Here is a 15,243-nt window from a genome sequence, read left to right as displayed (position 1 = left end):
GGCAATGGAGTTGATGAAAGTGTAAAGATAGTTGAAGGATTTGAATGACTGGGTGTATGCTCCCATTTACCAGGCTTTTTTTTTTTTTTAGGCCACCAACCAGCTCTCAAATCATGACATGGAGACTTAACTAGTTTTGAATGCTTGGTCTTCACTTAGCTCTTTTCTGGCAAGCTCTTTTAACAAAAAGTAACCTGTTTATCTAGTTTTTGCCTCAGGGATTTTTACTTTCTGTACATCTTACTCTCACTGCTTGTGTCTGCCTGGCTTTGGCCCTGGGCATCTCCCTTGTTCTCTCATTCTTTCTCTTCTCCCGAGCCTAGATTTCTCCTCCTATTTGTTCTTTCTGCCTGGCAGCCCTGCCCATCCTTTCTCTGCCTAGCTATTGGATGTTCAACTTTTTATTAGACCAAACAGGTGCCTTAGGCATGCAAGGTGAAACAAATGCAACATATCTTTACATAATTAAACAAATGCAACATAAACAAATCTAACACATATTTGCCTAGTTAAAATAATATTCCACAACACCCATGTACTTCTGTTTTTGGTTACTTGGCCTTGTTTAATATATGAGTGATTTAATGCTGAATATGTGAATGGCCCATATGTCCTGCCACAGTTACTGAGTAATGGTTTATGGGTTCTAAGAGTTTTACTGTAAAATAGATTACTAAACAGAAACTGTTTGCTCAATGTCTTTATTTTGGCTGGTAAGATGGCTCAGTAGCTAAGGATGCTTGCTCCTAGTCCTGACTGTAGATGTAACCGTCTTGTTAGTAAGAAACACAGAGCCAGTGCAGAGATGAAAGCCAAGAGGTCAGAGCAATAGCTAAGAGCTAAAAACCTTACCCTTCACTGCTGCTGCTGTCCTCTTCAGCAAGAGAGCTACTTCCTGTCTGTCTGTCTTTTTTTATAGACTTTCTATTCTGCCTTCTCATTGGTTGTAAACCCAACCACATGACCTCCTCATCACTGCCTGTCTGTACAGACCTCCAGGTCTTCTATGGTTGGTATTGCGATTAAAGGTGTGTGTCTCCAATGCTGGCTGTATCCCTGAACACACAGAGATCCGCCTAGCTCTGCCTCCCAAGAGCTGGGATTAAAGGCGTGCACCACCACCGCCCATCTTCTGCTATGGCTCTAATAGCTCTGACCCCAGACAACTTTATTAACATGCACATAAAATCACATTTCAGTACAAATAAAATATCACCATACCTGACCATCTGAGTTTAAGCCCCATGACCCACATGGGGGAAGCAGAAAACTGTGCATGTTGCCCTCTGGCCTCCACATACATGCACATTAGTACACACGAATCTTTAAAAAAAAAGATCCAAACCTAGGATACTGAAGAGATCGCTTGGCTATTAAAAGCACATACTACTTTTGCAGAGGACCTGAGTTTGGTTCCCAGCACCCAGGTCAGATGGCTTACAATTGTTTGTAAGTCGTTTCGGGGAAACTGACATCCTCTTTTGGCTTCCTTGGGCACTACACTCACTCACATGGTGAATACACACACACACACACACACACACACACACACACACACACACACACACACCTGTGCATGTACTTAAATTATTGATTCATTTCTTTTGTATAACTTGGTTTTCTTATCTGAGAGACCCCCCCACCCCAGTTCCCCCTAAGGCCCAGAGAGCTGAGGAAAGGGACATTTTTAAATAGCCAGAACCGAGTCAGTCCCCCATCCCCAGACAGGGTGAAGTCAGAAGTTTTAAAAGTACAAAATCAGACTGTCTGGTGGTAACTAACCACTAGACGCCCCCCTCCCCTGAGATAACATGACCAAATTTTGGAGATGGGCTATAAAACTCCTGACAGAGCAAAAAATAAGATAAAGTCCAAGCTCAAGAAAACTGGACCAATCAAGAGTGGACCCATACTAACCCCCTCCTCCCTGAAGGATTTTGTGGGTTTTGCCTTCAAAAGCTAACCTCCCCAAGAAAGAGGAACTCTCCTCCCTGCCTTGCTCGGCACTGCGGACGAGGGTTCCTTGCTAGCTCGTATTGCGCTGAGAAGTAAACCTTGCTATTGCATTCTGGATATCCTTGGTCTCTGGTGGTCTCTTTGGGGGTCCTAATCTGGGCAGAACATCCTCCTCTCTGTATTCCAAGTCCCTCCATGCTCTTTCTATAGGAGAACCTCTTAGACTGGGTGGGTGGTAGCTCTGTTGGGTTTGCTTTGCTGGAGTTTACTTGAGTGTCACGTTTTGGAAAGTTTTCCTCTTCCAAGATTACAAAGAGGGTGAAGGTTGGAGAGCTGAAGGTGAGAAGCGGTCGGTAGAATTGTTTCAGACTAAGAATCCCCAAACTCAGGTGACCATGCAAATGATCTCGAATGAAGGAAGCCCAGTGGCTGGAAGGACTTTCCTGTTGCCCAGTAGTCCCACACAGTCCCTGACGTTCTCTAGAAAGGCATTGTTTAACACACAGTCCCCCACAGAAAGGTGGGAAAGCTTCGTGGTTAGAAAATTTTTGTCTTCAGGGACGCTAAAGACGTTGTTCCGGACCTCGACATTGTGAATAGTTAGTCTACTTTCCTCATGGCGGGACTTCTGCTCCTGAGAAGCGAGGAAGGCACTCTGAGAATTCTGGGAAATGTAGTCCACAACACTCCCAACCCCGGGATACTAGGATAACTCCCGCCATAGGAGGCTTAGAGGACCGCCCTACTCCGGTCGGGAATTTTGGGAAATGTAGTCCGGGAATCCCCGGTGTTCAAGGATAACTTCCTCTGTACGAGTCTGTGTGTTGTCCCTGCTCCCCTCGGGAATTCTGGGAAGTGTAGTCCAGGCGGCCTGTGCGGGAGGAGTCACTTCCGCCTCAGGTGTGCGAGGCCCCGGCCCGTGTTCCTCTCAGAAAGGTGAGCCCTCCCTCCGCTGTCCCCTCCCGCGTCTGCCCGATACTTTTCAGGTTTCCCTGGGCGATGGCCACCGGGCGTGCATCCTGGGGGGAAGGAAAGCGGCCTCAGAAGGGCGGGACGCAGTTTGCTTTGAACGCGGCTGCCCGAGGGTGCCGCGGTTGCGCACACCGACTCAGGCCAGGCCAGGGGCTGTCACTCACCTGGATGGAGGGTCTCCTGGGCGTGGGCACCCCCAGCCGTCTCCCTAGCCGCTGTCAGCGATGCCATCCCCCAGCCGTGGCGTTCACGATCTCCGTCCCTGCCTCCGTTTCTTCCTCAACACTTTGGTACCCATCCAAGAGTGATTTTGAGTTTCCTGCAAGGCTCAGAACAGCTGGCGCGGCAGCAGATGGGCCACTTTGCTATTAGTGCTTTCCAAATGTCGGAGAAGCACCCCGGTCCCTGGAAGCTCCAGCGACCCACAGATGGTCTCAGAGCCCCCGCTGTAGGGTTGCTGGCCCCAGCCTGACCCCTTTACCCAAATCCTTAATGAGCCAGTTTGGTTTTTTGTTGAGACGATCGCTCCCAGCTGCTGCCTAAAGTGTCCACTATGACTTACGGGGCCGGTGTTGATGAGGTCCGGTTTCTCCCCGCATCTTGCCTTCCTGATCCTATGTTTGAAAAAGGCCGCAGCGGGAAGAGGCAGCCGAGAACGTGGTGTAGTAGTAGCTTGAATGAGAAATGACCCCATGGCCTCTGGCCTCTTGGATATTTGGTCCACAGTTGGGGGTGGTGTGTGCTGTTTGCAGCCTTGCTGGAGGGCGTACGTCACGTGGGCGGTTGTGGGTGGGGAGGGTCAGGCTGTGAGGACGGAAGGTCTTATCTTTTTTTTTTTTTTTTTTTAAATATCCCCAAAGCAGCATTTATTTACTCTTTTAAGTCCAAAACATTTATTTTAGCAGTCTGCTGCTGAAATGATGACGTAAGGTCTTATCTTGCTGCAGTTTGCTCTCTCTGCTGTGTGCTCTGGGTTCAAGCTGGGAGCTCTTAGCTCCCTGCTCCTGTTGCTGCCCCTACCATTATGGAGCCCTCTGGAACGGAAAGCCAAAATAAACGCCTTCTTCTACAAGCTGCCTTTAGTCATGGTGTTTTCTCACAGCAACAGAGAAGTGACTAACACACATGGGTAGAATTTAGCATCCTTCCTTCTCGGTACTCTCTCTTCTCAGGGGCGATGGTGTTTGTACTCATTGACAGATCTGGTTATGAAGCTGCCCAAGTATTTTTTGAGTAAATTCTAGAAGGGGTGAGGAAATACTTGGACATAAGCAATAAGGATGTTTTATAAGCATTTAATGTTAAATATTGTAAAGGTTTTATTACAAATTAACAAATTCAGCTTCACAGAGCTTTATTGAATGTGGAACGATCATTCTCATTTATTTATTTATTATTGCATCTATTTAAGGAAAAAATAAAGTCTGTTTTTTAAAACTTAGATAAAAATTCACTTAATCTACCAAAAAAAGAAAGATATAGCTGGGCGGTGGTGGCCCATGCCTTTAATCCCAGTAGGCAGAGGCAGAAGCAGGCGGATCTCTTTGAGTCCGAGGCCAGCCTGGGCTACAGAGGGAGTTCCAGGACAGCCATTATACAGAAAAAAAATATTTTCATTACATCCTATGTACATAGATAATTTTATTTCCATACAATCTACATATTTTCTTAATCTGATGTACAGTCATTTCTACAGTCTTGTGAACTAGGCACAGTGAGATGGCTCAGCAGGGAAAGGCAGGTGCCACCAAGCCTGATGTCTGAATTTGATCCCCGGGACCCTCATGATAAAAGAAGAGAATTGCTATAACATGCATATACCCACCCATCCACAAATAAATAAATACTAAGTGGAATTGGAGCTGGAGAGATGGCTCAGTGACGAACAGGGCTTACTATTCTTACACAGGACCCCAGGTTCAGGTCCCATAACCCACAGGTGGTTCACAACTGTAACTTCAGTTTCCGGGGACTCACTGACCTCTGGGGACACTGTGTGCTGTGGGCAAATAGACAAGCAGGCGTACACGTAGTAGTAAATAAAAATAAAAATATGAAGTGCAACATTGAAGTCCTCAACACTTATAGTAAAAAATAATAGTAATTTAAAAAATTACATGTGCAGGGTCCTAGGTGCAACCCCTAGTGCTGTGAGAGAGAAAAGGCATAAAACATACCTTTCTTAGCTAGAGATTCTTCGTGTCTGTAGTGGAGCACATACAACCCCCCAAAAAGGTTCTGCATTTCACAAGCAGTTTTAAAATGGTAGTATTAAACATGCTGTGGGACCATTGAGATGGCTGGAAAAGGGTACCTGTTGGAAAGGCACCTGCTGCCAACCCTGCCAACCTGAGTTCAATACCCAGGACCCTCATGGTGGAAGGAGAGAACCAACCCCTGTAAGTTGCCCTCTGACCTCCATACACATGCTGTGGTGTGCACATGCCACATAATAAGCAAGTAAAATTTAATTTTAACAAACTGAAATACACACTGTGAACAGTTAGCTGTGTTTGTTGCAACTCAAGGTCAACCACTAAAGGCAAACAGAAATTCTGGTGCTAGAGCCAGAAGCTAAGAGGTAAAATGAACGAAATGGTAAAAATAAATCAATAACAAGCAACCACAAATGTGAAAGCAGACATGGAGTCAGTGGGATAAAGCCAGTGAGGACAAATCACAAGAAGAATGCAATGGTGAGCCCAGCCACATCCAGCCACATCAGTAGCCACAGGATGCCACTTACTCTGCTTTTACATCTGTTGCTATGATAAAATACTCTGACGAAAAGCAGCATGGAAAGGGAAGAGTTTATTTCAGCTTGCAGTTCCAGTCACGGTCTGTTGGTGTGGAGAAGTCAGAGCAGGAACGTGAAGCAGCTGGCTTCACACCCAGAGTTAAGAGCAGAAGTGTATGCACACGTGCTTACTGGCTTGTTTGCTTGTGCTCAGCTTAGTTTCTCTGCTCTTCTCCAGTTCAGAACCCCTTGCCTAGGGAATAGTGCCTCCCACAGTGGACTGGGTCTTACCACACCAGTCAGTTAAGATATGCCCACACATGGGCTGGGGAGATGGCTCAGAGGTTAAGAGCACTGGCTGCTCTTCCAGAGGTCCTGAGTTCAACTCCCAGCACCCACATGGGGGCTCTCAACCATCTATAATGGTTTCTGATGCCCTCTTCTGGCATGCAGGCATATGTGCAGACAGAGCACTCATACCTAGAAAAAAAATACATAAACAAAATTAAGAAAAAAAAAAAAGATACACCCACATGCTAAGGTAGATGATCATTTATTGAGATTATGTTTCCATGTGATTTTAGGTTGTGTCAAATTGATAATAAAAGCCAACCATCACACTAATAAATCAAATACATCGTTTACAAAGATTACAGATTGGGGCTAGTTATGGTGGCACACGCCTTTTATCCCAGGACTTAGAACATACCATCAGATCTCTGTGAATTCCAAACTGTGTGTGTGTGTATACATAAAGCAAGAGTCTAGTATAAGCTGTCTGAAAGAACTTCATTTTAGATACAAGGACAGAGTTAAGTTAAAAATTTAGCCAGGTGGTGGTGATTAAAAGCACAGGCTTTTAATCCCAACACTTTGGAGACAGAAGCAGGAGGATCTCAGAGTTCAAGGCCAGCCTTGTCTACAGAGTGAGTTCCAAGACAGCCAGGGCTACACAGAGAAATCCTGTCTCCAAAAACCAAAACCAAACCAACCAACCAAACAAACAAAAAACCTACAACAAAAAAACTAAAGCCAAAATAAAACAAACAAAAAACCAACCAAACAAACAAAAACTCAAAAAAGTTAAAAGTTAAAAGTAAAAAGATTAGGCAGACTGTATTAGGCTTTTTCTTTTTTGGGCCACCAATCAGTTCCCAAGTCATGACATGGACAGAGACCTATTATTAGTTATGAATGCTCAGCCTGGCTAGCTCCTTTAACTTAAATTAAGCTGTTTCTCTTTATCTACCTTTGCCTCGGGGCTTTTTACCTTTCTTACCTCTGTATGTCTTACTGTCACTGCTTCTCTATGGCTGGAGGCTGCCTGGCTTCTTGCCCTGTGTGTCCCTCCTTTTCTACCTCATTCTCCTCTCCTTCTCTTGTTCCTTCCAAGCCTAGATTCCTCCTCCTATTTATTCTCTCTGCCTCCCAGCCCTGCCTATCCCTCTCCTGCCTAGCTATTGGCCATTCAGCTCTTCGTTAGACAAATCAGGTGCCTTAGGCAGGCAAGGTGAAACAAATGCAACAGAACTTGACATAATTAAACAAGTTCAGCATAAACAAAAGTAATACATCCTTGCCCAATTAAATTAATATTCTACAGCAGCAGGTGGATCTCTGGAGTTTGAGGCCAGCCTGGTCTACAGAGTGAGTTCCAGGGCAGCTGGGGCTACACAAAGAAACCCTGTCTCAAAAACAAACAAACAAACAAACAAACAAACAAACAAACAAAGAAAAAAAAAACAAAAAACAGGAAAAAATTTGAAAAGATTAAAGAGAAAGACACATTTATGGTTTGAATCAGTAGTGTCCCTCACTGGCTCGTGTGTTTTAACACTTGGTTGCCGGCTGTTGGCACTATTTTGGGAGGTTGTGGAACCTTTGGGTTATGGGGATTTATCGGGTGGAAATTGGTCAAGGTGGATGGGCCTGAACACTGTAGGTGGAGTTTCTCTGTGTCTTGGCAGCTGCTCCCAAATAACCACACAGAAACTTATATTAAATGTAAATGCTCAGCCGATAGCTCAGGCTTATTACTAACTAGCTCTTACAACTTAAATTAACCCATTTATATTAATCTGCATTCCGCCACATGGCATTACCTCTCTTTCATTTTGTACCTCCTGTTTCCTCTCTGTATCTGGCAAACCGTAGTCGAAAGTTTTCCTGTCTCAACTGCCTGCTCCCAAATAATCACTCGGAGGCTTACTGTAAATTATAAATGCTTGGCCAATAGCTCAGGTTTATTACTAAGTAGTTCTTATGTTTTAAGTTAAGCCATATTCTTTATTTATGCTGTGCCATGTGGCGGTACCTTTATTAGCATGGCATGTTCATCTTCTCCCTCTACATCTGCTGACTCCTTTCCCTGTGCCCTCCTTTTCCCCACCATTCTCAGTTTGGCTTTCCCACCTAACTTCCTGCCCGGCTACTGGCTTGTCAGCTTTTTATTAACCAACGAGAGTAATACACATTCACAGTGTACAGAAGGATTATTCCACAGCAGCTGGCAACTCCTCCAACTCCACCCTTCTTCCCAGCATTCTCTCTTCCCCCAAAATCCTGCCTACCTATCGGCCAGTCAGCTTTTTATTAAGAACGAGAGCAATACGTATTTACAGTGTACAAATGTCGTTCCACAGGAGAACACTGCAACCTGTTCACTCTAACCTGAGGCATCTCCACATGCATGCCCCACCATGCCTTTTCAACAATGCTCCATGACACAGAGCTCAGATACAGCTTCTCTGCTCCCAAGTCAGGTGTCTGGTCACAGTAGACAAACGAAGAAGGAACCAACACACAAGCAGAGCACAGAGTGGTTTCATTAACAGCAGACACAGGGGGCTTCCAGACTGTTGCCAGCTGTGGCCCCTGCCACAGTGCACCATGGGTCAGTTTGCCAGCTAGACATGACAGATACGACAACCCCAAATACACAATCACAAAACATCGCATGAATGAAAGACAACAGACCCAAGAGATTGCAGCACTCTTCTCAGTGAACAATGCAACAAGTATACTGAAAACCAATATGGATATAAAGGCCAGAAAAGTACTACTAACCCCTGGACCTCATTCATATTTCTAGAACATTCCACCAAGAAACTCACTACATTCTCTTCAGGTTGATCATTTGCGCTGGGCTGAGTTTGCTGGTGTCTCTGGTGCTGGCCTCTGGTCCGTCTCCTATCCAGTCCACACACTGTAGGGAATAGGAACCATGTAGAGTTTGCATCATGACTCTTGCCTTGTGCAGGGATGGGCATAAAGGAATTAGTAGTGGCCGTTTGTCATGGGTGTGCCCTTCACACGATCTGTCGCTGTGTGTCACCACACGACTGTGTGGTTCACGCGGATCCGTGGAAAGAAGACTCAGAGGCATCTTAAAAATGAATACAGCCTTTCATGGCTGCAGGGGGTCCAGCCTCAAAGGACTGGAGCTATCCCTTCACCTAGGGCATTTTATTTCTCTCTATTTACTGTTTAGCCAGTTAATTTCTGTACCTTCAGAGCAACCCAAAGGGAGCTCCCAGAGACCAAATGCCAGGTGCAAATTACTTGATTTCTCAGGTACCTCCGTTTTCCGGGTTTCCTGGACCAAGTTTAGCATAGGCCTTTGATCCTTGGGGGACTCTCTGATCCTTGACTCTTAAGATTCACACAGGGCGATAAGAGAAACAAAAGGTAAGAGAAACAAAAGTTGTGGTTGAACAAGGAAGGATTAGGGCTAGGTGCTGCTCTCTGGAGCCAGGCCAGGAGCTCAGCAGGGATGCCGCCACGGGGACCTTTGACTCAATGAGAATATGTTCAACTTCTTTGAAAATGAATATGAAAGAAACAGTTTCAGCACCCTCTCTCCCTGTCCCCAGGCAGTTTTGGTGGGATGTTAAAGAATGTCCATGCCATCCCAAAGATGTTAAAGACTTTTTAGAATGTCTAAAGGGTGATGTGTATGGATTCATGATTACTAACCTAAATAAAGACACTGTTTAGAGATGGATGGAGGCTAGTGTGTGGACTGTTAACTTCAGTGGCAGCAAGAATGGTCTTAACAATACCTAACTCATGTTTGATGTTTATTATTCACAGCTGCAAATCTCTAACACTTTGGTATGTGCCCTTGTTTCTCTTTTCACACTATAATATTTATTTTTGTGTGTATATGTGTAGTGCGTGCCTATGTGTTTTGCCCAACGCCCATGCAAGTACAGAGGCAGCAGCTGGAGGGGGAGGAGGACATCAGGTGTTCTGCTCTATCACTGCTTAATTCTCTTGAGACAGAGTCTCTCACTGAACCTGGAGGCAGGCTGGTGGCCGGCCACCCCAGTGGTCCCCCTGTCTCCACCTCCCACAAGCATACAGCCATGGAGTTGCATTTCACATGAGTGCTAAGGACTGAGTTCAGGTTGTACGACAAGCCCCTTATCCACTGAGCCATCCCCAGCCACTTAACTGTTTATTTATCTTTCAGTGTTGGGGGTAGAATTCAACACTGAGCTGCATCTCCAGTTCCCACTGGCGGGTTCTTTGTGTGAGGCTATTCCTGGGGAGACATGACAGATGTCTCCTCATCCCAGATAGAGAACCAGTGACAACCTAAAAAGTCCAACTTGGTGAACCACTGAGTTTTATTGGGGTCATTTACAGGAGCAGAAATGACTCAAAGACAGCTGAATCACCAAAGCCCACCCCAGCTCATAGAGTGGGAAACCTGAAGCACACTGCATGGTCTGCAGGCAGCTTGACAGGCTGGAGAGGGTCTTCTCAGGTGCCTCAGTTGGTCTGAATCTCTTTCTATCAGATCTGCTGGTCTCTGTTTTTGGGACTTCAGCTGATGTGAGCCTCTTCTAGGCAGCTCAGCTTGCTGAGATCTCACCAAGTATTCCTTACTGCTTATAAATGTCTGGGAAGGGAGAGGTCTACTGAATCTGGTCAGGTTCAGGGACTTCCTGAAGCTTTTGAGTTGTTTATTTCCTGAATTTTATTGAGCTTCTCTGCATAATAGATTTTTTTTTCTTACCTCACAGAACATCCTCCATCTAAGGAGGGTCCCTACAAGATGGGACATTTTGTCTTGGAAGACACTGCTATACAACACTGAGCGACACCCCAGCCCCTCACTGGGATATTCTAGGCAGGGGCTCTACCACTGAGCCATACCCCAGGTTCTCACTGGGGGATTCTAGGCAGAGGCTCTACCACTGAGTCACACCCCCAACCCCTCACTGGGGGATTCTAGGCAGGGGCTCTACCACTGAGCCACACCCCAGCCCCTCACTGGGGGATTCCAGGCAGGGGCAATACCACTGAGCCACACCCAAGCCCCTCACTGGGGGATTCCAGGCAGGGGCGATACCACTGAGCCATACTCTAACCTCTCACTGGGGTTAGAGCAAAGGGGCAGTTCTGTGATGCAGATTAGAATTCACTTCTGGGCAGTCATGGGGACATAGAGAGGTTTGATTCCTTACGGTAGCTGTCCGCTCCTGGAGCACAGAATCCCAGCAGCCCTTAACACTGAGTGCCAGCACTCGAGCAGCGCTTTTGCAGATGACAGAATTGAGATTTAAAAGGTTAATGAACTTAGCTATGGTTACTCAGTGAGCACACCCTAGCACCACGCACCTTTAAAAAAAATCACTGGTATTTATTCAATGTGGGCGTATACACAAGCACATGCCAGAGGACAACCCGTGGGAGCCAGTTCTCCCCTCCCCTCCCCCGTGTGGGCCCTGGGGACTAGACTCAGGTCGCCAGGCGCGGCAGCAAGCGCCCTCACCTGCTGAGCCGTCCCAGCCCAGCGCCCGTCCCTGAACACAGGCATCTCGTCCCTTGATGCCACTTGGAGCCAATACCTTTCCCCTCTCCTTCGCCGCATTTCCCAGGGTGGGCGTGAACGCTCTGGGAGATGTCCGGAAGGCTGTTCCCACCTACGGCCTGGCGTGGGCGTTCTTGGGGTGCCTGGAATGTGGCCCGCGGGCCCCACTGTGCAGCACATGCGCGTGGCTCTGTCTGGAGGTGCGAGGGGTCGTTTGATCTCACCTGGACAGAGTTGTATTTTCCCTCTCTCACGGTGTCTGTCATCCTGTCCTGCCTTCCCAGGTCTCCACCATTTCCTAGAAAAAAGGAAGAGGAAATGACCAGATTGCAGGTGAGCTGATTTTCATCTGTGCCAGTTACTCAATGTCTCAGGGCTTCTATGGCTGTGAGGAGACGCCATGACCCTGGCAACTCTTACAAAGGAACACATTTAATTGGAGGTGGCCTACGGTTCAGAGGGTCAGTCCGTTATCATCATCCTGGCAGCCTGCAGGCAGACATGATTCCGGAGAACGAGCTGAGAGCTCTATATCTTGATCCAAGGCTACAGGAGACTGTGTGCCACACTGATGTAGCTTGAGCATAGGAGACCTCAAAGGCGCCTTCACAGTGACACACTTCCTCCAACAAGGTCACACCTACTCCATCAGGGCCACACCCCTAATAGTGCCACTCTCTACAGGCCAAGCATTCAAACACGTGAGTCTGTGGGGGCCATAGCCTGTTCGAACCGCCCTGGTGTCTCAGAGTGGGTGCACTGTGCCCCTCTTGGACCAAGGTAAGCAGTGGCAGCAGGTACTGCATCATGGGTGTGTCAGGCTTGTAATAAAACTTGCTGTGTTTAGTTGTTTAAGTACATTTGTTTATTCATGGGGGCGGGGGTGCACGCTCATGCCAGGGGTGGGCTGCCAGACTTTGAGGGCAGCTTTCGGGTGCCACGTCCCTGGCTTCCACCATGTGGGTTCCGGGATGGAAGGTAGCAGTCAGGCTTAGGGCAGGTGCCTTCATCCCCTGAGCTGCCTTGTCGATCCCATCTGTTCCATCTAAGCCACGCCCTTTTGTGTGTGTGGGAGGTTAACACACACACCCCCCCCACACCCCCGTGCTTTTTTTTTAAGTAGGGTCTTCGTCTGTAGCCTGGGCTGGCTCCATCACCTGCCTCATATTCCTGAGTTCTGTGATGAGGGACACATCATTTTTATTCTGTAAATGAATGGTGTAAAAGGGAATAGAAATTAAAAAATTATGCACATCATCATCTGCTTACAATGCCCCCCCCCTACCCCATGGCCATTTAAAGCTACATTTGCTGAGCTATAGCATGGAACTGGACATATATTGTGAATTTAAAGTCTTCTGATGCTGTCAGAACACACTGATGTTCCCCAGCGATGATCTCACCGTTTGCATGAAGTTATTCCCCACCCACAAACTGCAAATTCCTGAGGCATCCCACAGCTTGATGTTGCTGTATCCATTTCCCTATGGAGAACTTTGACTCACAAAACAGCTCTGAGGCTGGCCATGTAGCCCAGGACACATCACTCACCTGGCATTTGGCAAAAACCCGACTTCCCTCCCTAGCACCACACAGTAATGAAAATGCAACACGAGTAGCAGTCTGTCACAAGTCTGTCACTTGTGTAACCTTCTAGAGACTCAAAACTGTATAAGTGTCTCTCTCCATATATATACATATATACATATTATATATACATACATGCACACACTCGTGCATACACACCAGTGCTTCCATATCCCTTAAGTGACAGCTGAGATACTTTATTGTTTTTTTTTTTTTACTTTGTTCTTCTTATTTTAAGATTTGTATATTTTTATTTTCTGTATATGAGCATCTTGCCTGCATGTATGTCTGTGCAACATGTGTGTGCCTGGTGTCCCTGGAAGCTAGAGAGGGCGTCAGATCCCTGGAATGAGTTACAGATGGTTGTGGGCTGCCATGTGGCTGCTGGGAACCAAACCTGGGTTCTCTGCAAGAGCAGCCAGTGCTCTGAACCTCTGAGCCCCTAGGTTTTTTTCATCACAGTCTTTGACTCGGGGGTGGGGGGGAGTTTTCACCTTGAGTTAATTGAATGTAAAGATCCTCAGCACTGCGGGGCCAGTCACTCCCCATCCATCACCTTATTCGCAGGCCTGAAGGACCGAGTGGGGCAGGGTCCTTCACACTCCTCCGTGAGGATGAGGGATCCATGTTCACACAGGACGACGAGTGTTCCGAGGCCTTTGCCTTCTGGGTCAAGACAGTCAGCCTTGTTTAGTGGAAAATCAGAGGGAAAAAAAAGCAGAGTACAGAGCACAGCAGGGCAGAGGAGAGCAGAGGAGAGGAGAGCAGGGCAGAGGAGGGCAGGGCAGAGGAGGGCAGAGGAGGGCAGAGGAGAGCAGGGCACAAGAGAGCAGAGCACAAGAGAGCAGAGCAGAGCAGGGCAGAGCAGAGCAGGGCAGAGGAGGGCAGAGCAGGGCAGAGGAGGGCAGGGCAGAGGAGGGCAGAGCAGGGCAGAGGAGGGCAGAGGAGAGCAGGGCACAAGAGAGCAGGGCACAAGAGAGCAGAGCAGAGCAGGGCAGAGCAGAGCAGGGCAGAGGAGGGCAGAGCAGGGCAGAGGAGGGCAGAGGAGGGCAGAGCAGGGCAGAGGAGGGCAGAGCAGGGCAGAGCAGGGCAGAGGAGGGCAGAGGAGGGCAGGGCAGAGGAGAGGAGGGCAGAGCAGAGGAGAGGAGGGCAGAGGGCGGCAGAGTTCTCCATCCATAGCCAAGGGCAAGATGCCCGGAACCTCCCGTGGAGCAGGTGCAGGCTTGAACAGGTCTGCAGTATAAACATCTAAGATTTCTCTGTAGCAGCCAAATAACAAAGCAACATGCCAAACATTTACAATGTAAAAGGAAATGAAAGCAATCATGTCTGCCCGGTGATACTATAGAAGAGCAAATAGGAAAGGTGAGCAAGGCCTGTGAGGGGGCTCAGTGGTGAGGGAGCTTGCTGCCAAGGCTGAGGACCGGAGTGTGATCTGTGGGGCCCACATAATGGAGAGAACTGACCCCCTGAAGTTGTCCTCTGACCTCCACACATGCACTGTGGTATGCATGAGCTCCCCAACACACACAAATAAATAAAAAATAACATTTTTAAAAGAAATAGTTAATATATGGAAAGAGAATAATTATTACTAAATTGACTTAATTGGTGAGCTCCAGATTCAGTGAGAATATTTTGTCTTATGAAGCAAGGTGGAAGGGGTTGGGGAGATGGCTGAGCAGATAAAAACACTAGCCACACAACCCCAATGACCCGAGTTCAGTCCTTGGAGTCTGTGTAAAAAGCCAGATGTGGTGGCGCCCCTCTGCAATCCCACTATGGAGGGAACGGGAGAACCGCCCGGAAGCTGGCAGCCTAGCTAGCCTGGAGTACACAGTATGGCAGAAACATCCAGAGACTGTACCCTGCCCTGTGCTTCTGCGAGGCCGAAGCCCTCCACATACATGCTGGGCCACGTGCTTGCCGTGACACACGCCCACGCGTGCGCACAAAGTAATAAAGTCATAACTTTTCTTAAGATTCAGAGACAGAGAGAAAGACACTGATGTGAGCTTCTGGCCTCCACGTGCGTGTGCACAGGTATGGACATATGCACGTGCACACTCACACTCACAGACAGACAGACAGACACAGACACACACACAAATATGAGGATTTCCTTTCCGCCCTGGTGGTGGGAGGGTCGAGCGGAGTAGAAGGGAGCAGA

General features: G+C 47.5%; 2 protein-coding genes across 2 annotated transcripts in view; both read left to right on the top strand.

Moving 5' to 3' along the window:
- Window positions 1–2,822: 2,822 nt before the first annotated feature.
- LOC114709892 (zinc finger protein 235-like) overlaps window positions 2,823–15,243 on the top strand; it is a 41,936-nt gene continuing 29,515 nt past the window's right edge. Inside the window, exons 1-2 of the mRNA XM_028893894.2 lie at window positions 2,823–2,892; window positions 11,771–11,819. Of these exons, the coding sequence (XP_028749727.1) occupies window positions 11,805–11,819 (15 nt within the window). The 5' untranslated portion in view covers window positions 2,823–2,892; window positions 11,771–11,804. The remainder of the gene's footprint in view (window positions 2,893–11,770; window positions 11,820–15,243) is intronic.
- Znf112 (zinc finger protein 112) overlaps window positions 2,852–15,243 on the top strand; it is an 18,106-nt gene continuing 5,714 nt past the window's right edge. The window contains exons 1-2 of the mRNA XM_037201611.1: window positions 2,852–2,892; window positions 11,771–11,819. The gene's annotated coding sequence lies outside the window, so the exon portion shown is untranslated. The remainder of the gene's footprint in view (window positions 2,893–11,770; window positions 11,820–15,243) is intronic.

Source organism: Peromyscus leucopus, chromosome 1 (assembly GCF_004664715.2).
Source record: "Peromyscus leucopus breed LL Stock chromosome 1, UCI_PerLeu_2.1, whole genome shotgun sequence".
Lineage (NCBI taxonomy): Eukaryota > Metazoa > Chordata > Mammalia > Rodentia > Cricetidae > Peromyscus > Peromyscus leucopus.
Note: the sequence above shows the minus strand (reverse complement) of the source record. Positions and strands in the feature narration are given on the sequence as shown.